The sequence below is a fragment of the Muntiacus reevesi genome, chromosome 11 (genome assembly GCF_963930625.1).
Source record: "Muntiacus reevesi chromosome 11, mMunRee1.1, whole genome shotgun sequence".
Lineage (NCBI taxonomy): Eukaryota > Metazoa > Chordata > Mammalia > Artiodactyla > Cervidae > Muntiacus > Muntiacus reevesi.
Window position 1 is genome coordinate 67948217 of NC_089259.1, and position 24387 is coordinate 67972603.

Here is a 24387-nt window from a genome sequence, read left to right on the forward strand (position 1 = left end):
ATCAATATGCTAAGTATTTAAAATGTCCATTTCAAAGGTAAGTGATTATTACAACAGCAGATACCATTTACCAGGTGTTTGCATGTGCTAAGAGTTCCACAAACATTTCACTTAATTATCACCTCACCCCACAAGGTGATTTTATATTGGGAAATGATCTTGGTCCAAAAAAGCAGCAAGTAGACTAGAAACCCAAGTCCTTGGCTGACTCAATGATTTAAGTATCTTTATCAAGGAAAGTATAATATGATGGTGGAAAGCTTCAGGCAAGAATGCAATCAACACTTAGCATCTGCCTGTTATGAAAGTGGAGTGTATAGTGATGTGCAGATTCACATGGCCTGGACCAAGGCCTTTGAAGGTTACAGACCTTAGTTGGATACAAATCCGTGATGGTTTGCACAAGGCCCAGAGTGCTATGGAAACACAGGGAAGAATATGTGAACACTTAGAGGATTCTAAGAAGACACTTCAGAAATGAATTTCACAGGCTGGTTTCTCTGTCAATATGAAGGCTTGCTTAAGCTTCTGATCTTTCTCTTAAGATGCTTCCCTCTCTCTGGGCAATCTTATCACCTTCACAGATTTAACTACCACCTGCTCAGTGAAGAATACGCAGGTGCCCTGCTCATCCTAGACTCTTATTTCATTATCTGCAGTATGCCTTGAGGTCCTAAGCACCAAGATAATTGAATTAAAACTGACAGAGCTGGGATTGGAAATCAGCAAGACTAAAATTTTCTCTCATGAATGAGAACATTTTATACTTGAAATCAGGTAGCATCTCTCCCTGTCCCTCTTAAAAAACATTCGAAAATATGTGATGGATTTGGATTTATGAGGGCTAATTAACCATGTGCTAAGCACACAGTGGGTCAGTCAGCTATGGAAACTCAACCTTGGCTTAGTTTGCAGCAGCAAAATTAAAAAAAAGAGAGAACTCTTCACAAAATTTTAATGTAATTAATAATCACTGTCAAAATAGGATACTGCTTTAGTGAAAAATTGCTTCTGGGGATAAATTATATACCTAAACTTGTCAGGAAGCATATAACAAGAGGCTTCCTATGTGCTATTTTGGATCTGTCAGGAACCCTCTGGCCCTTATTAATTCCTGAATATTCAGGAATTAAGAGGAGAGGCATGCCTTTCCCTGGGGCTGAGGAATCCAGGCATTCTCATTATGGTGATAAGTACCCTTTTCCTTTTTATGAGCCATACGGTAAAAGGTGATTGTTTGCAACTCTCTCTTTGATAGGGATCATCTTATGTTTTGCAAATCTGGAATTTTAATCTTTATCTTTGCTGAGAATAACTACCTTGTAAAACAGTATATATGTGCATGCCATGTTGATTAAAACACCTTTGCTCCATCAGAGCTTTGGTCCCTGTGTCTTTTTCTTTTTTTCTTTCTTTTTTCGATCTCTCTCTATCTCTGGCTGATTCCCTGGAGCGTGGAAGTTGGCTGTGTAACCCAGGGAATGTTAGCCTCTTTCCTTCTTTCACTCTCTCATCGCCGACTCCGGACCACCAGGTTCTTGTCCATTAAAGGACCAACATAAACCCACATGACACATTTAGAAAATAAACTTGTGAGGCTGCCAGGGCTAACACTATGACAGGCGGCCCGGACCTAAGTTTTGGTTTCCCCTGAAATGGTAAGATTCCCTACCCCCATCAGGCCGCCTGGAGCCAGCCAATCAATAGGCGCCCAAAAGGGTACAAAGGGGACATATCGAGGGAAAGCTGAAAAGCCCGTGAACGCCTAAGTTTGAACAAAAGCCTGCAAAAGTTTGGACCAATAAAATTGCTTTGCAAACATGTAACCAATCCACTTAAGCCAGCTACCAACTGCTTATGTTCACCCTGTAAATTGGTGTAACAGCTGGGGCTCGGGGCTCTCTGACCCTGCACCACTGCGTTGGATGCGGCAGGAGCCCTGGCTCGAATCAGTAATAAACTTTCCTTTTTGCGAGTTGCATTGTCTTGGAAGCCTTCTCTCTTCCCGGTCGGGGATTCAGACATCGGGCATAACAAACTTGCAGAGGAGAAAACAATCAGATATCTGTGCAGTAAAAGCACTCTGCCTCCAAGTCTCAACTTAGTTCATATTAGTAAACAGGAGAAACCTTTGCCCACAGGCTATGTGGTCTGCAGTCAGATAATCATTGCTGCATGTTTTCTATGTGCAACTTTTGATAAATGCAGATCATTTCCACAATTAATACTTGGAAACTAAAAAGTCCCCACAAGCTTAATCACTGAAAAGTAAAAAGAATTAAGCAACAGGAGAAACATCCCACGTGAGCAACAGTACTGAATGAGATGAGAACTGAAGTGACCCCAAATCATTCTTTAGAACCTCAAGTTCACAGACAAAACAAAGGCCATGTAATCATCTTTGGACAGCAAAGAGTTCTCTGTAGGATGTGCTCTTTGTCTTAATCTTAAACCGGATACCCCTATATTCTATGTATCTCTGGGCTTAGCACAACCTGCAGGTCTTTCAATCACACAATGTGCTGTGCTTAGTCACTCAGTTGTGTCCAACTCTTTGTGACCCCATGGACTGCAGCCCACCAGGCTCCTTTGTCCCTGAGGATTCTCAAGGCAAGACTACCAGAGGGGTTTGCCATTCCCTCCTCCAGGAGATCTTTCCAAGTCAGGGATCAAACCCAGGCCTGCTTTATTGCAGGTGAATTCTTTACCATCTGAGCCACGAGGGAAGCCCTGAGCACACAATACTTTGCTTAATGTGTTGATTCTTTCCATGGATCACAGTGGAAATGAAGAATGATTAATTAAAGGATAACTTGATCTCTTCCCTAGCTTCCCCCTCACTAATTTGTGAACAAGATAGCATCTGAAGAAAGAGCATGAGAAGTCGACAAACCTGCACACAGTGGGGGACGTTGATGACTCTGACCTCCATCTCCCTGATCACCTGTAATTACTTCCTTTTTTCCCTTTAAAAACTTTCATGGTTGAGCAGACTCTTCAGAGGTAGTTTTTGGGGGACACTGAGTCCACCATCTCCCCATCTCCCAATTGCTGGCATTCGAGTTAAAGGCAATTATTCTTCCTACTAACATTTATGAGTACTGATCTTGTAAGCAGTGAGCAGTGGGACCTGATTTGATAACATCTGGATAGAAGATATTTCTGTAGGGTTGTTTGCTTAAATACCTTAAGTTACAGCACTCAACATGTGAAAAGTTACCTACAAAAACAAAATTTCTGAGATGACTTTGATCCCATGCTCAAATTATTGGTTTAGATGCACTTGCCTTTAAAGGCTTTGTATCTTCAACAACTCCTCTCTACTGTCCTGGTAAAGGTATTATTTTCACCATATTATTACATATCTAAGTAATCACACCTGGCTTTATTCAAAACAAAACAAAAAAGTTACAGTAAATATGTGTCCTTTGTGGTAATAGAATGCATAATTTAGCTCATCTAAGCTATCTCTTTATGAGAGGTGCTTGTTTCTGTTATGCAATGTGCTCACAGTAAAGGGAATCCACCCCAGACACCTGGAAGGCAGAGGTAGAACCACTTGCCCAGCATGTCGCTGCTTCAGACCGACCTTGACATGACTGTGTAGCCACTCCTGCCCCAGGAGTTACTAATGTTAACTCAGCCTCCCAATCACAACCACGACCTTTACTGAAGGTAACAAGCACATTGCCAGGCTGAAGCCCACCCTTAGCCAGTGTGAAAAGACCTTGAAAAACAGCACTTTACTATTCCCTATGAGAGCTCTGACAGGACTGCTTTATTACCTGAATTAAATCTTGAAATGTCAGGGGCAGTAAGTCATCCATACGCCCGATGTCTTTGCAGAAACGATTTAAAATTCTTCCTGAAAGAACAGGATATGAGAAATTACTCATTTCCCCAGTCACACCCTTTAAGAGAAAGAATTCATGAACAAATCAAAACAATATTTTTAAAGTACATATATATATTTAATATATTACAGAGTCATATGAAATATGCCAATGTCTGTGGTAAAGAAAGAGAAAATAGGATTATACCTAGAGAAATAAAAATACCAAATGACTGTTGGTGGGGAATTGAAATTGAGGCATTACTTTTTAAAAGAATTGGTGGGGGGACTCTCGTGGCAGTATCAAGAAAGGTTGGTGGATTTGAGAAAGTTTCCTCCTTTATGTCCATCCCACCTGAGATACCTACCAAGTGACAAACTGGTAAACAACTACAAAATACTTAAATTAATCCCAATTGTTACACTAATTTTGCTGATACTTTTGAAATAAATATAGTTACAAACTCTTCAATTTTTTTTTTCCTTAAAAAAGCTTATAGCACCTTACATTTTGAAAAATTATGGATTCCTGCCATTTCCAAGTTGTGAGCTTACTACAGGGGTAATAAATTGTTATTTTTAGAGGTATAGCATGTGGGACAAACACAGACTCATGCTTAGGCATCCAAGAAGACCAGAAGGATATACGCAGGAAAACAGAAATTTTTTTTTTTAATTTTTTTTTTAAGAAATCAGAAATATTTCTTAATGACTAAAAGATAACTTATCATCATTGATTTTATTTCCCTTTTCAGAATCCATGAAAACAATATATCCTAAAGACTGCGCATTTGGAAGATTGTCACTGAGCAGGATCTCTGATAAAAGCCATGGAGCATGTCCACTGGAAAATGCCCATATGCATTGTTTTATGATTTGGGGGGATTCTTAAACCATGAACCACAAGAACTGGGGTGGCCATGAGAGATGTGGACCAGGTGAGAAATGCTGATTCTGGGGGAACAGGACACCACCTGTCACTTGACTTCCCCTGTCACAGGAATGCACTCCTAAAAAGTACATGCACTTTGTCTCCAAGAGGGGTATTTTTCCTGGCACAGTGCACCTCAAATGCCCTTCAGGGCAAAATGCAGTCTGTAGGTCCTCTCTTTGGGAGAATTATAACTGTGAAAATTTGAAACCTCTGTCATGAAGCAGATCTCTGAAACATTAGATGGTATATGGAAACTACTATCACAAAAATCCTCTGACGTTTTACAAACTATTTTTGGTTTTCTTTTTCATTAAATATTTATAAGCGAGTTCTACAGGATGACAGAACCATTGCATTTCATAGCTTCAGGCCTTTCAGACATGATTGAGGCTGAATGCAAGATTCAGGACGAGTAGATGCTCCCTGCCTAACACACACAGCTACCTGACAGCCAGGTGTTCATTGAGTAAGTGTTGTTTTCACTCAGATCTGTCTACCCAAAACTATGCATTTCTTCACCTTCCTCAACGCCATTATATATCTCAAATGGTAAGCTATGACATTTACATGGTTAGTTTACTAATGCTAATTGGGCAGTATTTATAGGAGAGTTGTATTTATTCTGTTCCATTTATTATACCTTTAACAGCTTTAAAAATATAATCTATAGTTTATAAGAACTGACCAGGAATCTCATTTTTATCCCAGGTTGCTTTAACCATATTTTGCATAATAGGAAGTTTTGAAGTATCAGATTGTCCACATGTTAGAAATGCAGAAGGACTGCCTGGATTTAACTGGACTGAACAAGCCACAGAATGTTTCTAAAAACATCCTGTAATAAAATTTGAAGCCTTGACAATCTAAAACTGCCTTAGGTCAACTTTAATTTTCACTTGTGACATTTTTCATTTTGCATATTTTTTGAAAAAGCTGAATACATAGGCATTCTACATTTTGACCCGTTATAACCTTTTTTAAAAAATATAGTAAGTTCCTGCTACTCTTAAAAAGTACATCCACTTCCCTGGAATAATTCCAATGTTCCTTTTAAATAGAACTTATAACTTTATAAAATTTCCAGCTGTCTATTACACAATAGGTCTATAAGAAACTTTTGCCTTATCATATTCAAGCAAAAAGTAAACCAGATGTTTGGTGCTTATATGCAAAATTAAGCTCTCCCTGTGAAACCAAATTAAAATGAACTCATGAGTGAAGCAAAGCCCTGATGAAAACAGAAACAAAGACAAAACAAGCTAACAAACATAAAACATACTGTGGCTTTTTTGTGACTTATTGGTCTTAGTCATTTGTCCACTTTTCCTTGCATCTGGGAAATCACACACATCGTTTCCCATTCCCAATTGTTCTATAAAATTTATAATATTAATTTGGATTTTATAGAAGAAAAAGACCAAAAAATCCATAACATTTCACCAGGTCACTTAATCAAAAAATCAGTTAATGCCAGGTATTTGCTATGCATTCCTTTAAATGCTTTACATGTATTAATTCTCCTCATTCTCACACACAAAAATGTTGAGAATACTATTGTACTATTATCTTTACAGAAAGAGTTGAGGTCAACAGAGGTTAAATTTGACAAAGGTCTGTCTCTTGATGGCTAGGATGGGACTCACATTCAGAAGAGCTGACTCCAAAGTCTGTTTTCTTTACCAAGGGTCACATGGATCCCACATGACATAGTGGTTCAAAACCACTATTGAAAAATAAAGAAAAACCATTGAATTTATTCTGGGTAAAGTCTAGAGTCATTTTTATTTGCTGCTTAATTTTCAAATTTCACAACTCTTTAATAGAATCTATTGATATGGATCTTATTCCAGTGTGACAGTCTAATTCAAAAGGAGCCTTTCTCTCACACACACACACCACTCTGAATTAGTGTTGCTTAAGATAACTGTGCTTCTGTCAAAAGGATCTTGACTGTGCCAGTGAAGTGACTGGCACAGCTATTACAAAGCTCTGTTCTAGCAGAACTGAGACATTGGAAAATCTCCGCCTTCATCCCAATTCCATGTCCATTAATAGATTTTAAATGTATACGGATGACAATCAACGTTTCGTCTCTTATCTGACATCAAATTTTTAAAAAAATGGACATAACAATTAAGGGAAGAGAAAATATGAGGTATATTTTCAAAAATACTCAATGTTTATCCAAAATCTATAAGGTACTCATTTTAGTACCTGAGTTCAAACCTTAATCTCATCTAGAAAGCAGTCATTGGATACAGCAAGAATCAAGAGAAGACATACCTGAAAACCAGGCCAATTAAGCATGAAACTCCTACAGTTGCTTTGTGAAGGGAGATGGGAGTGGTTAAAAAATTTGGCACCAAAAGGAATTAAACCTCCATCAGTTTTAAGAATTTCCCATTGTAGGAGTGAAATCTACTCACTGGGTCTAAAACATTGGACAATTTGTTAATAGAACTAGCTGATCTTGTAAGATAACCACTAATTGTCTAGGTTACACAGGTGCTGCCTTTTATACCTTTTGTTAATCTGACTATTTGTCTCACAAGTATTTACTTAATCTTAAATCAAGGAAAAACAGTTTTCTAGTAACACTGATGACTCATCATTTTGAAATAGGTATTTATTTTCCTTCCATTCACAGGGCTATGTCAAGACTAACATTTAAAAATTGGCATTCCTCCCTTTTACCTCTTAAGGGCCTGTAGTTTATAAAGTAAAACAATTAGGTATCAAATATTTGACCCTCCTAAGATTCATCTTCAATGCACATTAAATCCCAGGGAAATGTATTAGGTGTTGGCAATTTTGTCTCCTTTATTGACAGACAGCAGAATTTTGGCAATTTTATTTCTTTGACTGACAGAAAACAGAACTTGGAAGCTTGATTGACAGATAACAGAACTTTATGGTTCCATGAAACAGCTTCCAGTGAACTAATATATGTGGTTTTCTCTTCGTGACATCACATACCAGAAACAAAGTCCACCCTAAATTATGTATTACAAATTAAACTTTTGAAAATAAAAGATAGGAAAGAGTTCAATTTAATCTACCACTAAATGAGTAGGTAATTGATTGACCCCAAACCTTTTGGGCAAACTAGGCTTATCTTTGTGGTACTTATTTGGGCTTGAATTTTCTTGAAGGAATGAAGTCCTGCTAATTAGATATAGGAGGGGGAAGCAAGATAAACATTAGTGTGCTGGCTGCTCTAAGAACAGTGAACTTGAAGATTTAAACTTGGTCCCAAATTCTTGAATAATAAATGAATTAAGTGTGTATAGCAAAAACCACTACAATATTGTAAAGTAATTAGCCTCTAACTAATAAAAATAAATGGAACAACAACAAAAAAAAGCCTATAGGTCTTGAACATGAAGAACCTGGCTAACTGTGGTCATGAGACCTCAGAGGCTGAGATAACAGAAATTCAGTTCCTTTTACTGCTCCCATCTTTACAAGTGTAGTTTTCACATTAACAGGCAAAGTGGAGCAACTCTACAGCCATAATAGCACGGGCTCCTCCAGTCACTTCCTTGTTCTAACTTCCTAATACGATGAGATCTGTGTGGGCTACTGCATCTTACCATCCTGTGCTCCTCACAGTGACTAAACCAAAAACAACATGCACTGAATAAATCTACACAAGACGCTGCTCTCAACATTCTTACTTAATCCTCACAACACTCTTGTAAAACAGGAAGAGCAGCATCTCCATTTCACAGGAGATGAAGTTCCCAGACACCATATCACCATTGTCACTAAGGCTCATTAGGCACCGACCATGTGCTAAGCACTGTGAATGTATTAACTAACTTGGCACAGTGGTCAAGAATCTGACTGCCAATGCAGAAGATGCAAGAGATGCAGGTTTGATCCCTGGGTCAGGAAGACGCCCTGGAGTCAGAAATGGCAACCCATCCCAGTATTCTTGCCTAGAAAATTCCGTGGACAGAGGAGCCTGGTGGGCTATAGTTCATGGGGTTGCAAAGAGTTGCACACGACTAAGTGACTGAGCACAACAATGCCCACAACATTAAGATCAGTTAGGTGTGAATAGACTCCTCATTTTACAGATAAGAAAACCAAGAAACAGAGAATTGAAGTTACAAACACATACGTATTAACATCACTATAAAGAGTTATTACTATCAGCAACTAGCACCAGTACTGAACCCAGGCATTTGGCTCCAGAGTCCACACTTTTTTTGTTCCCCATTTACTTTTTTATTAGTTGGAGGCTAATTACTTTACAATATTGTAGTGGTTTTTGTCATACATTGACATGAATCAGCCATGGATTTAATGAGATGGATGAAACTGGAGCCCATTATACAGAGTGAAGTAAGCCAGAAAGATAAAGACCAATACAGTATACTAACACATATATATGGAATTTAGAGAGATGGTAACAATAACCCTATATGCAAAACAGAAAAAGAGACACAGATGTACAGAGAGTCCACACTTTTAAACCACGGCAGACAACAACCTGCCTTGAGATGTGCCTGCCCAATTGTGTCCACCTTTTTTGGCCTAAAGTCCTGTGGCTAGCTGATGACTAGGCCAAGGCTACTTCTGTCTGACCTCCAGCCCACCTCCCTTAACAGGCCCTGTCAATTATTACTTGCATAAACAAAGTCACCTGAGCCTCACAAAAAAATCCAACCAACTAGATAAAGTGGGCATGTGCACTGATGAACTAACACCTCAAAGAAACCCAGTATGGAGGCTACCTTCCAAAATAGGATAGGTGAAAAACACAGAGTGGAGACATCAACCACCGGGAAACCTACAGGGACACTCATATTGAGAAATTTACTACTGAGCATCCACCTGCTATGTACCACAAAGCCTCTTCTTACATGTCACCAAAATCCACTGCAAAACTATAGGGTTAATTTCATTGACGAGGATATTTACATTTCATCAATCTTCTAATTAATTTATCATTGCCATTTTAGGTAAACCTCAAAGTGTCAGCACATGCCAGAAGTGCTGTGATTCCAGAAATGGATGGGAAATGAAAGAAAGAAACACACAGCCTGTCTCATGGAGAGAAACTCCTTGTAAGAAGGTCCTTCTTAAAGAATAACTTAGCTTGTGGGCTGTTCTTAGTCGCTCAGTCGTGTCTGACTCTTTGCGACCCCATGGACTGCAGCCCACTGGGCTCCTCTGTCCATGGGGATTCTCCAGGCAAGAATACTGAAGTGTGTTGCCATGCCCTCCTCCAGGGGATCTTCCCAAATCAGGGTTCGAACCCAGGTTTCCCACATTGCAGGTGGATTCTTTATCATCTAAGCCACCAGGGACGCTTAACACCAAGTAACACAGCCAACATTTTATTTATTTAATTTATTTTTTAATTAGAGGAAACTTGTTCCACAATGTTGTACTGGTTTCTGTCATACAACAATGTGAGTTAGCCATAATTATATATATATCTCCTTCCTCTGGAGCCTCCCTCCCGTCTCCCCATTCTACCCCTCTAGGTTATCACAAAGTGCCAGGCGGGGCTCCTTGTGGTTTCTATCAATTTCCCACCAGCTGTCTATTTTACACATGATAGTGTATCTGTGTCAGTGCTACTCTCCTTCCCCTGCTGTGTCCAGAAGTCCATTTTCTACATCTGAGTCTCCACTCCTTTCCTGCAAATAGGTTCATCAGTACCATTTTTCTAGATTCCATATATATGCATTAATATACAATATTTGTTTTTATCTTTCTTTCTTATTTCACTCTGTATTAACAGGCTATAGATTCATCCACTTCACAACCACTAACTCAAGTAGTCAACAACATTGAAACACATTTCCATCAAATGTATGGTATTTTGTATGCCAGGCAACAAATGGGTTCCTAAATCATCCTGCAAAGTGAACATTTATTTTTCACAAGCTCAAATTGGAATAAAAGCTTATATGCTTCTATATTCAGATTTTCTCTGGTAGGAGGAAAAATATCAGTTTTTTATAGAAAATGGATCAATACACACAGTGATTTTCTTCCAAGCATCTCCCCCATTTTCAAACATAAGCTATAATAAGGCACCAAATGGGTTTGTTAACAACCATTTCTACTGAGAAAACTTGGTGTCTGACTTACCTATTGAGTTTCTATCGAAGAACAATACCAGAGATCTCAAAATGGACTCTACCATTTTGCTGTGCAAAGTTTGTGAAGAATTAATAAGGATGTGGAATAACAACAGAGATCTTGTGATGCCGAAAAGGATGGTAAATACATTTAAACCTGAAATAAAGAAACATCACTCAGCACAAGATCTGTTCTTTTTCTTCAATGATCCTAAAGCACAGCAAACACTTTATAAGTGTGTTATGCATTTTATTCTATAAATACAATTTATGTATAAATTCATATACAATATAGAGTAACTTTATACATATAATAGATTCTATAAGAGTTTAATACAATCACAAGATACATTTATGAAGAATTTAAAAATCACTATGTCCCTCCCTCATAATTAAATAGAAACCACATGGGGAAAACATCCAGTGTAAGCTACAATTTCAGGTTTTCCTAATTCAATTACAAGTTCTAATAAAACTAAGAAGAAAGAAAATGATAAAATGCAGTCATCTTTCCTTCTCTGAATATCAAATCTTACTATTTACAACATGTCTCACAATTTAAAAGTGAGGTATGTCTTGGTACCAAACAAAAATTGACTTTAAGGCAATAAATAGTAGACTGAATAATGTACAAAATGAATATGTGATCTGAAAGGTAGATTACTGGAAATCACCCAATCAGAACAGCAGACAGAGAGACAAATGAAAAAATAAATAAATAAATAAAAGTGAGAGCAATATAAGAGACCTATTTGATAATATAAAGCATGCTAATCTAGGCATAATAGAAATTCCTGAAGGAGAAGAAAGAGAAAAAAAAAAAAAAGGATTAAAATGTATTTGAAGAAACTATGGCAGAAAACGTTCCAAATCTAAAGAAGGAAACAGATATGCCGGTACAGAAGCAGAGGGTCCCAAATGAGATGAGCCTGAACAAACCTAAACCAAGACATATATAATTAAAATGGCAAAAGTTAAAGAGAAGATTCAAAGGCAGCAAGAGAAAAACAAAAGTTAATTACAAAGGAATCCCACCCCCATCCCGCCCCCGGTGGGGCCAAGGCTATTAGCTGTTATTTCTACAGAAAAGTTGCAGGTAAGAAGGGAATGGCAAGATATATTCAAGGTCCTGAAAGGGGAAAAAAAAAATCTGCAACCTAGCATGCTCTATCCAGCAAGGTGAGCATTTAGAATAGAATGAGAGGTAAATGTTCTCAGACAAGCAAAAACCAAAAGAATACGCAACACTAAACCTGTCCTAAAAGATACACTAAAAGTGACAGTGAAAGTTGCTCAGTCATGTTCAACTCTTTGTGATCCTGTGGGCTACAGTCCATGGAATTCTCCAGGCCAGAATACTGGAGTGGGTAGCCTTTCCCTTCTCCAGGGGATCTTCCCAACCTAGGGATTGAACCCAGGTTTCCCACATTGCAGGCAGATTCTTTACCAGCTGTGTCACAAGAGAAGTCCAAGAATACTGGAGTGAGTAGCCTATCCCTTCTCCAGTGAATCTTCCAAACTCAGGAATTGAATCAGAGTCTCCTACATTGTGGGCAGATTCTTTACCAACTGAGTTATCAGGGAAGCCTCCCACCATATACTAAAAGATCTTCTCTAAATAGAAAAGAAGCAAGAATCCATGGGGAAGAGTAAACCACATGGACAGTAAACCACTTACATAAGTCAACACACAGATTAAAAATTTTTTCTGTGAAAGTGATGATAACCATAATGAACAGCAAAAGGATAAACATTAAGATGTATGAGGCACATCAAAATCATAAAATGGGACAGGAGAGTAAGAAAACGCAGATTTTTTTTTCAGAATGTGTTTAAACCTATATGTTGTTATTAAGTCATGTTGCTAAGTTGCTAAGTCATGCTCAACTCTTGTGACCCTATGGATTACAACCTACCAGGCTCCTCTATCCATGGGACTTTCTAGGCAAGAATACTGGAATAGGTTGTCATTTCCTTCTCCAGGGGATCTTCCCAGCCCAAGAACAGAAACCTTGTCTCTTGCCTTGGTACATGGATTCTTTACCACTGAGCTACCAGGGAAGCCCTAAGCTTATATGACTACCTGTTTAAAGCAAGTAGATAAAGGAAAACATTAACATAATTGAAAAAGAGGGTAACCATAAATAAAAAACATACAGTAGATTCACAAAAGTCAAGAGAACAGAAAGCATAATACAAAAGAAAATCATCAAAACCAGAAGAGAAAAAAACAAAAGGAACAAAGAAGAAATAAAAATCAACAGGAAAACAAAGTTTAAGATGGTGATAAATATATACATATCAAAAATTACCTTAAATGTCAAAGAACTAAACACACAAAAGACACAAAGTGGCATACTGAATAAAAATAATAAGAGCATATAATACGCTGCTTATAACAGACCTGCTTCAGGGCAAAGGACGCACATAGATTGAAAGTGAGGGGATAGAAATAGATATTTCATGAAATAACAAGAAAGTGGAGGCAACAACACTCAGACAAAACAGACTTTAAAACAAAGATTATACAGAAAGATATAGAAGGACACTATAGGAAGATAGTACACTTGTCAACATATATGCACCCAATATAGGAACATCCAAAAACATAGAACAAATGCTGATAGACATAAAGGAGAAATTGATGGGGATGCAATAATAGTAGGAGATTTTAACACCTCACTCACATCTACTGACAAATCTTCTAGACAGACAATCAAGCAATAGAGATCTTAAATGAACAATAGAAAAATCAGACTTACTAGGTATTTTCAGGACATCACATCCAAATCACATCACAAAAACCCTCAGAATATTTCTTCTTTTCAAGTGTATATGGACCATTCTCTCTAATGGATTCATACAATGGCACAAAACAAGTCTCAACAAATTTAAGAGGACAGAAATTATTTCAAGCATCCTTTCTGACCACGAATTCATTAAACTAGAAATCAACCACAGAAAAATAAGGAAAGAAAGATTACATGGTGAGAGAGTCAATTCCTAGGCAGATTGATAAGAAGTCCAGGGGTCCCCAAGGAGAGAGGGGTCTGAAATTCTCAAGGAGGAAGAAAGGACAAACTTTTTAGTCCCTTTACATCCCTTAGGATTATATAACAATAGGAAAAGGAGTATGTCAAGGCTGTATATTGTCACCCTGCTTATTTAACTTATATGCAGAGTATATCATGAGAAACGCTGGGCTGGAAGAAGCGCAAGCTGGAATCAAGATTGCTCGGAGAAATATCAGTAACCTCAGATATGCAGATGACACTACCCTTATGGCAGAGAGTGAAGAGGAACTAAAAAGCCTCTTGATGAAAGTGAAAGAGGAGAGTGAAAAAGTTGGGTTAAAGTTTAACATTCAGAGAACTAAGATCATGGCATCTGGTCCCATCACCTCATGGGAAATAGATGGGGAGAAAGTAGAAACAGTGTAGGACTTTATTTTTGGGGGGCTCTAAAATTACTGCAGATGGTGACTGCAGCCATGAAATTAAAAGACTCTTACTCCTTGGAAGGAAAGTTATGACCAACCTAGATAGCATATTAAAAAGCGGTGACATTACTTTGCCAACAAAGGTCCGTCTAGTCAAGACTATGGTTTTTCCAGTGGTCATGTATGGATGTGAGAGTTGGACTGTGAAGAAAGCTGAGTGCCGAAAAATTGATGCTTTTGAACTGTGCTGTTGGAGAAGACTCTTGAAAGTTCTTTGGACTGCAAGGAGATCCAACCAGTCCATCCTAAAGCAGATCAGTCCTGGGTGTTCATTGGAAGGACTGATGCTGAAGCTGAAACTCCAGTACTTTGGCCACCTCATGCAAAGAGTTGACTCATTGGAAAAGACCCTGATGCTGGGAGGGATTGGGGGCAGGAGAAGGGGACAACAGAGGATGAGATGGCTGGATGGCATCACTGACTCAATGGGCATGAGTTGAGTAAACTCTGGGAGTTGGTGATGGACAGGGAGGCCTGGCGTGCTGCGATTCATGGGGTTGCAAAGAGTCGGATACAACTGAGTGACTGAACTGAACTGAATGTATCCTGCTTGAGGACAGTCTCTGGAAAAAACCTTCTGGCTAATCCTGTTATCTTAAAATGTAAATTATGGTAGTAGGTCTAGTGAGGTCTTTACAACCTCCAGACATCCTTTTGATTCACTGTACTAACTAATTAGAGAGTATATAACTCCATGGCTAACACTAGCAAGGGGGTACTCTTTCTGCCCTCTTCTGATGCCTATGTCAGAAGCTTTCTCTATCTCCTTTATACTTTAATAAAACTTTATTACACAAAGCTCTGAGCAATCCAGCCTCGTCTCTGGCCCCATATGTAAATATGTAAAAAATAGAAAAAAATCAATAAAACCAAGAGCTGGTTCTCTGAAAGGGTAAACAACATTGGCAAGCCTCCAGTTAGACTTACCAAGAATAAAAGGAGAGAACCCAAATAAACAAAATATAAATCAAAGAGGATAAGTAACAACTGATTCTACAGATATACAAATAAACCATGAACTGTATTTACTAACAAACTGGACAAACTATGAGAAATGGACAAGTTTCTAGACACATATGGCACATCAAAACTGAACCAAGAAGATATAGAAAAGTAGAGCAGACTGATCATTAGAAATGAAACAGAATCTGTAATTGAAAAAAAAAAAAATTCCTACACACAAAAGTCCAGGACCAGATGGCTTCACAGGTGAACTTTACCCAACAAAAAAGGAAGAGCTTATACCAATCCTTCTCAAATTCTTCCAAAAGACTGAAGTGAAGGGAATATTCCCAAAGACATTCCATAAAGCCACCATTATCCTGATACCAAAACCAGACAAAGATACTACCAAAAATGAAAATCATAGAACAATATCCTTGATGAATATAGAAATGCAAAAATTCTCAACAAATTATTAGCAAACTGAATCCAACAACACATAAAAAAATCATGCACTATGATCAATTTGGATTTATACCAGGGTTATAAGTATGGTTTAACATATACAAATCAATTGATATGATACATCATATCAACAAAAGAAAACACAAAAACCACATGATCATCTTAATAAATACAGAAAAAGCATTTGATTAAATCTAACACCCTTTCATGATAAAAAAAAACTCTTATGAAAGTAAGCACAGAGGAACTAAATCTCAACAAGATGAAAACTGTTTATGACAAAGTGAAAGTATAAGTCTTTCATTCATGTCCAACTCTGCAACTTCATGGACTGTATGCAGATCGCTAGGCTCCTCTGTCCATGGATTTTTCCAGGCAAGAATACTGGAGTGGGTAGCTATTCCCTTCTCCAGGGAATCTCCCAACCCAGAGATCAAACCTGGGTTTCCTGCATTGCAGGCAGACTCTTTACCATCTGAGCCACCAGGGAAGCCCCCATTTATGACAAAGCACACGGCCAGTATAATACTCAATGGTGAAAAGTTGAAAGACTTCCTGTTAAAATTTGGAGGAAGACAAGGATGCCCACTCTCACCAAGTCTATGCAACATAGTTCTTGAAGTCCTAGCTACAGCCATAAGATAAGAAAAAGAAATCAAAGTTATCCACATTTGGAGGGGAGAGGTAAAACTATCACTATATGCAGATGGTAATATATATATAAAACTGTAAAGACTCCACAAAAAAAACTAATAGAACTGGTAAATGAATTTAGCAAGGCAGAAGGATACAAGATTGACACACTGAACCAAGTTTTTTTTTTATACTCATAATGAAACATTATAAAAAGAAAGTAAAAAATAAAAATCACATCAAAAAACTTAAAATACCCAGGAATAAACATGACCAAGGAGGTGAAAGATTTATAAAACATTAAAAGAGGAAGCTGAACATGATCTAAAGAAATGGAAAGATATCCCATGCTCTTGGATTGGAAGAATTAATACTGCTAATACTGTTAAAATGGCCATACTACCCAAAGCAATCTATAGATTTAACAAGATCCCTCTCAAATTATCCATGAAATTTTTCATAAAACTATAACAAATACTGCTAAAATTTATATGGAACCACAAGAAACCTAGAGCTGCCAAAGCAATCCTGAGGAGAAAGAACAAAGCAGGAGTCATAGTCCTCCCAGACTTCAGATGATAGTACAAAGCTATAGTAATCAAAATGGTGTGATTTTGGCACAAAAATTGATTATGAATAAATGGAATAGAGAGCCAAGAAATAAATGCATACACCTTCAACACCTGTTAAAGTTAATCGTCAACGGAAGAGGCAAAACTTTATATTATATACAATGTATATTATAAAAGACAATATCTTCAGTAAGTAGTTTTGGGAAAGTTGGACAGCTGTATGTAAACCACTGAAGTTAAAATGACTCTCACACCATACATAAAAATAAACTCCAAATGGCTTAAAGACTTAAATATGACATGACACCATAAGACTCCTAGAAGAGAACACAGGTAAAACTTCCAACTTTCTCTCACATAAATTGTACCAATGATTTCTTAGATCAGTCTACCAAGGTGATAGAAACAAAAGCAAAAATAAACAAATGGGACCTAATGAAACTTGTAAGCTTCTGCACGCAAAGGAAGCCATTAAAAAAAAAAAAAAAAAAAGGAAAGACAACCTACAGACTGAGAAAAAAATCTTTGAAAATGATGTGATTGACAAAGGCTTAATTTTCAAAATCTAAAAACAGCTTATACAATTCAGTGATCAAAAAAAGCAAACCTGCTCAAAAAATGGACAGATGACATAAACAGACATTTTTCCAAAGAAGACATACACAGATATATGACAACTGCTGCTGAAGCTAAGTCACTTCAGTTGTGTCTGACTCTGTGCAGTCCCATCCCTGGGATTCTCCAGGCAAGAACATTGGAGTGGGTTGGCATTTCCTTCTCCAATATATGACAGTAGGTATATACAAATATGCTTATCACTGCTAGTTATGAAATGAAAAGCAAAACTACAATAAGGTATCACTCAACATCAGTCATAATGACCATCATTGAAAAATACAAATAACAGATGTTAAAGAGGATATGGTAAAAAGGGAACATATGTACACTGTTGGTAGGAATGTAAACTGAGGCAATCACTGTGGAAAACAGTGGAGGGTCTTCAAAAAGCTAAAAATAAAGTTGCCTCCAGTTCAGTTCAGTTCAGTTGTTCAGTCATGTATGACTCTTTCAGACACCATGGACTGCAGAACGCCAGGCCTCCCTGTCCATTACCAACTTAGGGAGTTTACTTAAACTCATGTCCATTGAGTCAGTGATACCATCCAACCATCTCATTCTCTGTCATCCCTGTTTCCTCCTGCCTTCAATCTTTGCCAGCATCAGGGTCTTTTCAAATGAATTATTTCTTTGCATCATGTGGCCAAATTACTGGAGTTTCAGCTTCAACATCAGTCCTTTCAATGAACACCCAGGACTGATTTCCTTTAGGATGGACTGGTTGGATCTCCTTGCAGTCCAAGGAACTCTCAAGAGTCTTCTCCAACACCACAGTTCAAAAACATCAATTCTTCAGTGCTCAGCTTTCTCTATAATCCAACTCGCACATCCATACATGACTACTGGAAAATCCATAGCTTTGACTAGATGAACCTTTGTTGGCAATGTAATGTCTCTGCTTTTAAATATGCTGTCTAGGTTGGTCATAACTTTTCTTCCAAGGAGCAAGCATCTTTTAATTTCATAGCTAATCGCAACATCTACAGTGATTTTGGAGCCCCCCAAAAATAAAGTCTGGCACTGTTTCCACTGTTTCCCCATCTATCTGCCATGAAGTGATGGGACTGGATGCCATGATCTTGGTTTTCTGAATGTTGAGTTTTAAGGAAACTTTTTCACTCTCCACTTTCACTTTCATCAAGAGGCTCTTTAGTTCTTCTTTGCTTTCTGCCATAAGGGAGCTGTCATCTACATATCTGAGGTTATTGATATTTCTCCCAGAAATTTTGATGCCAGCTTGTGCTTCATCCAGCACAGCATTTCCCATGATGTACTCTGCTTATAACTTAAACAAGCAGGTGACAACATACAGTCTTGGCGTACTCCTTTCCTGAAATGGAATCAGTCTGTTGTTCCATGTTCAGTTCTAACTGTTGCTTCCTGACCTGCATACAGCTTTCTTAGGAGGCAGGTCAGGTGGTCTGGTATTCTCATCTGTTTAAGAATTTTCTACAGTTTGTTGTGATCCACACAGTCAACAGTTTTGTCATAGTCAATAAAGCAGAAGTAGATGTTTTTCTGTAACTCTCTGGCTTTTTCAATGATCCAATGGATGTTGGCAATCTGATGTCTGGTTCCTCTGCCTTTTCTAAATCCAGCTTGGACATCTGGAAGTTCATGGTTCATGTGCTATTGAAGCCTAGCTTGGAGAATTTTGAGCATTACTTTACTAGCATGTGAGATGAGTGCAATTGTGCAAAGGTTCAAGAATTCTTTGACATTGCCTTTCTTTGGAATTGGAATGAAAACTGACCTTTTTTAGTCCTGTGGCCACTGCTGAGTTTTCCAAGTTTGCTGGCATATTAAGTGCAGCACTTTCACAGCATCATCTTTTAGGATTTGAAATAGATCAACTGGAATTCCATCACCTCCACTAGCTTTGTTCATAGTGATGCTTCCTAAGGGTCAGTTGCCTTTGCATTCCAGGATGTCTGACTCTAGGTGAGTGATCATGATTATCTGGGTCATGAAGATCTTTTTTGTACAGTTCTTCTGTGTATTCTTGCCACCTCTTTTTAATATCTTCTGCTTCTGTTAGGTCCATATAATTTCTGTCCTTTCTTGTGCTCATCTTTGCATGAAATGTTCCCGTGGTATCTAATTTTCCTGAAGAGATCTCTAGTCTTTCCCATTCTATTGTTTTCCTCTATTTCTTTGCACTGATCACTGTGGAAGGCTTTCTTACTTCTCCTTGTGATTCTTTGAAACTCTGCATTCTAATGGGTATATCTTTCCTTTTCTCCTTTGCCTTTCACATCTCTTTTTTTCAGAGCTATTTGTAAGGCCTCCTAAGACAACCAGTTTGCCTTTTTCATTTATTTTTCTTGGGAATAGTCTTGATCCCTGCCTCCTGTATAATGTCATGAACCTCCGTCCATAGTTCTTTAGGCACTCTATCAGATCTAATCCCTTGAATCTATTTCTCACTTCCACTATATAATTGCAAGGGATTTGATTTAAGTCATACCTGAATGGTCTATTTGTTTTCCCTACTTTTTTCATTTTAAGTCTGAAGTTGGCAATAAGGAGTTTATGATCTGAGCCACAGTCAGCTCCCAGTCTGATTTTTACTGACTGTATAGAGCTTCTCCATTTTTGGCTGCAAAAAATAAAATCCATCTGATTTTGGTATTGACCATCTGGTGATATCCAAGTGTAAAGTTGTCATATGATCCTGCAATTCCACTCCTGGGCATATATCCAAAGAAAACTAATTTGAAATGATACATGAACCCTGTGTTCACTGCATTACTATTTACAGTAGTCAAGACATAGAAACAATCTCAATATCCATCAACAGATAAATGGATAAAGACGACGTGGTATACACACACACACACATAATGGAATACTGATCCTCCATAAAAAAGAATGAAATAACGCAGCATGAAATTTGCAGCAACGTGAATGGGCCTAGAGATTATCAAACTAAGTGAAGTAAATCAGAAAGAGAAAGACAAACATCTATCACTTACATGTGGAATCTAAAATATGATACAAATAAACTTATCTACAAAACAGAAACAGACCCACAGAGAGAACAGATTTGTAGTTGGCAAGGGGAAGACGGGTGGGGGAGGGGTGGACTGGGAGTCTGGGGTGAGCAGATGCAAACTATTACACAGAGAGTGGATAACAAGATCCTACTGCCTAGCACAGGGAATGGTATTCCATAGTTTGTAACAAACCTTAATGGCATATAATATGAAAAAGAATATATAAGCACATGTATATTCATATATACATATATAGCATATATACATATATATCATTCTACATATATGAAACTGAATCAGTGCTGTACAGCAGAAATCAACACAACTATACTAAATCAACGATATGTCAATAAAATAAAATTTTTAAAAAGTCTTCATTCAATCTCTTTCTTCTAGTCAATTTTAAAAATAATCATTCCAATTAATTCACAGAGTAAATGCAACTAGGACTTAATCTGTTAAGACATTACTGAATTACTCCTGGAAGCCCTAGTTGCTCACACAGGCTCACTGAAAGCATTTCACATTCCTGTATAATAGAGAAGATTCCACTTTACCTGAATAAACTACTAAGTACCAGTTCAGATCAATTGTCGTTTCATTTTGTTGTCTGCTAACACTAACGTCATGTTCATCCGCCCTATGGAATAGGGAAGAAAAAAAATGCAATAGATAGAATTAGGTAAAAACAAAAATTTAACCTCAATTTAGGAGACATGGTTTATGCTGGAAAACGATTCCCGGCTCATGGGGCCTGGTGTCCCTCCACCTTATAAAAATTCAACTTGAATCATGAGTTTCAGTTTTCAAAACTGTCTGCGGGGAAGCTACTGAGGGTCAGACACAGGCAGAGACCATGGGAGGGTCATATTCCCCCAACAGGAACTTTTTCTTCAGGGAAACTATGTGAGGGTCAGAAGAGGAGGCTGAACGAGCTCCACCTCTCCCCCTGGCTCTGTGGGAAGGGGGGCTTCCCATAGACTTTCAGCACTTTGGGTTAGACCAAGAATCACTCACCAGTCTTGAAGCCACCAGTCCTGCAGGGCGTAGGCGACCTGGAGCAGGAAACACAGTCACTCAGACACTGACGTCACTGAGCCCCAGACCGCTCACAGGATGGGGGAGGGGAAGGCCCCAGGACACGGAGGCGGTCCTTTCGGCTCAGGTCTGCGCCAACCCCCTCACCCCTCACCCCAGATGGCCACAGGTCAGGGGAGGGCACGCTACATTTTAATATCTCCAAAAGACACTGTTCTTTTCCTAGAAGCTCTCTGTCATGTATACACAACACCAGTAAAGCTCACTTATTTAGCGCCCCACAAAAAATGCTTTTCAATACAAATCCAGATGGACTGCAAATATAGTAATAATAGTGTAAACGTTGGAGTTTTTCAAATCAAAGAAACCAAATAGGTACTGTGATGGTCACTTTTCTATGTCAGCTTGGCCAGGCCAGTCTCCAATGATTCAAACACCGGTCTTGACATTGCCATGAAGGTATTTTGCAAATGTGGTTCACATCCATCATGAGAACTGAAGTAGAGGAGATCACCCCCAAGACTGTGATGGCCTCATCCAGTCAGTCAGAGGCCTGAAGAGCAAAACCTGAGGCTTCTTGGAGGAGGAAGAAATTCTTCCTCAAGACAGCAGCATAGCTCCTGCGTGAGGTTCCAGCCTTCAGGCCTGCTTTCCTGATTTCACATTCACCCAGCTAGATCCCACAACTGCATGAGCCAATTCTTTGAGACAAATCTCTTCACATACATATTAAGAATAGTGGTAACATAAATAAAGTATAAATAATATGTAAACACCAGCTGAGGGCATACCAAAAAATGTCTTTTTATTTACCTGAGCTGCGATGTTCACTAGAATGAGGAAAATGATGATAAACCAGTGAGCACCGGCTGTGAAGTAATTCTTGTAGGTCTTACAACCAACTTGCCCCTTTGAATGGTCCTCTAGGGGTAGTTTAACCAGTATATCCTCAGTCTGTGAGGGGAAAAATGGCAGTGAGAAATAAAACATTAAGTAATTGATTCCTGAATATCAGAAGTTCAAAAGTAACTTTATTGCAAAAATGTGGGGACACACACAAAACTCATATGCTGGCAGGAGTGAAAGATAGTTCATCTTCTAAAGAGAAGGGTGTGGAAATATCTAGACAAACCACATATGCATTTATGCTTGGACCCAGCCATCCCACTCCTAGGAATCTATTAGAAATAAGAAAACATCATCTGCATGAGGTTATTCATGGTTGGGTGGCTTTGCTTAAAGTCAATCACGACTCTCAACACAAGCACAACATACCCCATTCAAGTATAAATGCAGAAGCTTGTTCAAAATAATACACAGAATGATATGGAACTAATGTTTAGCTCTTAGTCTTTTGTCATTCAATGATGGAAACAGAAAACATAACTGAGCCTCAAAATACTAGCCAAATACAGTAAACTGAGCTCACACAGCAAGTTGGAGTAAGGTGAATCTGGGTAGCAGGGGGCAGCACGTGATCAAAATCTATGTGGCTCCTGAATTTCAGAGAGTGATTCCTGAGTGTGGAATGTGAGGGATTAATCTGAACACTTATCAGGATCATCCAGGCTCCTGGGTTTGGATGTCAAGGAGGACCTGTGTATGTATAACCGGAGCAGACCAAAGGCTCACGAGGCCTCTGAGAGCAGACAGACCAGGGCATGTTGCAAGACGAGAAACTTACATCGTGGTCCTCTGGGGCCCCATCTTTCACTGAGGGTGTGGAAGACTCTTGAGGCTGGTCTGGAGACTTGGAAGATGGTTCAGACTCCTCAGTCTTCTTCTTTGAAAGGGAACCAGAATCTATTCTGGATTTTAGGAACTCAGTGTAAGGCCCCTTTTGCCCCATTTCACCCTAAAATTAAAAAAAAAAAAAAAAACAAAACTGAAAAGAATATATTTGCATTTGGTAATACTACTGCTGCTGCTGCTGCTAAATCACTTCAGTCGTTTCTGACTCTGTGCGACCCCATAGACAGCAGCCCACCAGGCTCCCCCATCCCTGGGATTCTCCAGGCAAGAACACTGGAGTGAGTTGCCATTTACTTTTCCAATGCATGAAAGTCAAAAGTGAAAGTGAAGTCGCTTAGTTGTGTCCTACTAGTAGCGACCCCATGGACTGCAGCCTACCAGGCTCTCCCACCCATGGGATTTTCCAGGCGAGAGTATGGGAGTGGGTTGCCATTGCCTTCTCCTTGGTAATACTAATCTAATATAAATGCTAATCAAGAGAAGCAAATGGATCTTAAGTTGTGATTTTTGTAAGAAAGTTATCATTAGGTCTGAAATTCTGGTGGACAAATCTAGTTCAGTTCAGCTTGACACAGAACTGAGCATTGTGTTCTCTGCCAAACCCTGTGTTAGGTGCTGGGGGATATGAAAGAAATGTATGCTTATGTGTTAAAGATGGAGACCATTAACATAATAAATGGCAGGCCACTCCAGTATTCTTGCCTGGAAAATCCCATGGACAGAGGAGCCGGGTGGGCTACAGTCCATGGGGTTGCAAAGAGTCAGACATGACTGAGCAACTAAACAACAACATGTTTGAGAAATCTGAGCCCCATATTCCTAGGGGAGTGGAGAATCTACACAGGGAACTACTTCTAGGGAGGTAGACGTTCTGCATTTTAATAATCTTTCCCGGAGTAGAACTTCACTTGATAAGTGAGGGATCTGGCCACGGGCCTGTGGAACAGACAAGGGTTAGGACACTGTTGCTGAGGCCCAGAGGCAAACAAGGCAAGACTGAAGCAT

The 24387-nt window shown here is 38.7% G+C and overlaps 1 protein-coding gene across 1 annotated transcript in view; it reads right to left on the bottom strand.

Moving 5' to 3' along the window:
* The window catches only part of LOC136144201 (ATP-binding cassette sub-family C member 4-like), a 111911-nt gene that overhangs the window by 35468 nt on the left and 52056 nt on the right, over positions 1-24387 (bottom strand). Inside the window, exons 15-20 of the mRNA XM_065901896.1 lie at positions 23315-23485; positions 22444-22584; positions 21610-21647; positions 21150-21232; positions 10878-11024; positions 3786-3865 (exon numbers count right to left, since the gene is read on the bottom strand). Of these exons, the coding sequence (XP_065757968.1) occupies positions 3786-3865; positions 10878-11024; positions 21150-21232; positions 21610-21647; positions 22444-22584; positions 23315-23485 (660 nt within the window). The remainder of the gene's footprint in view (positions 1-3785; positions 3866-10877; positions 11025-21149; positions 21233-21609; positions 21648-22443; positions 22585-23314; positions 23486-24387) is intronic.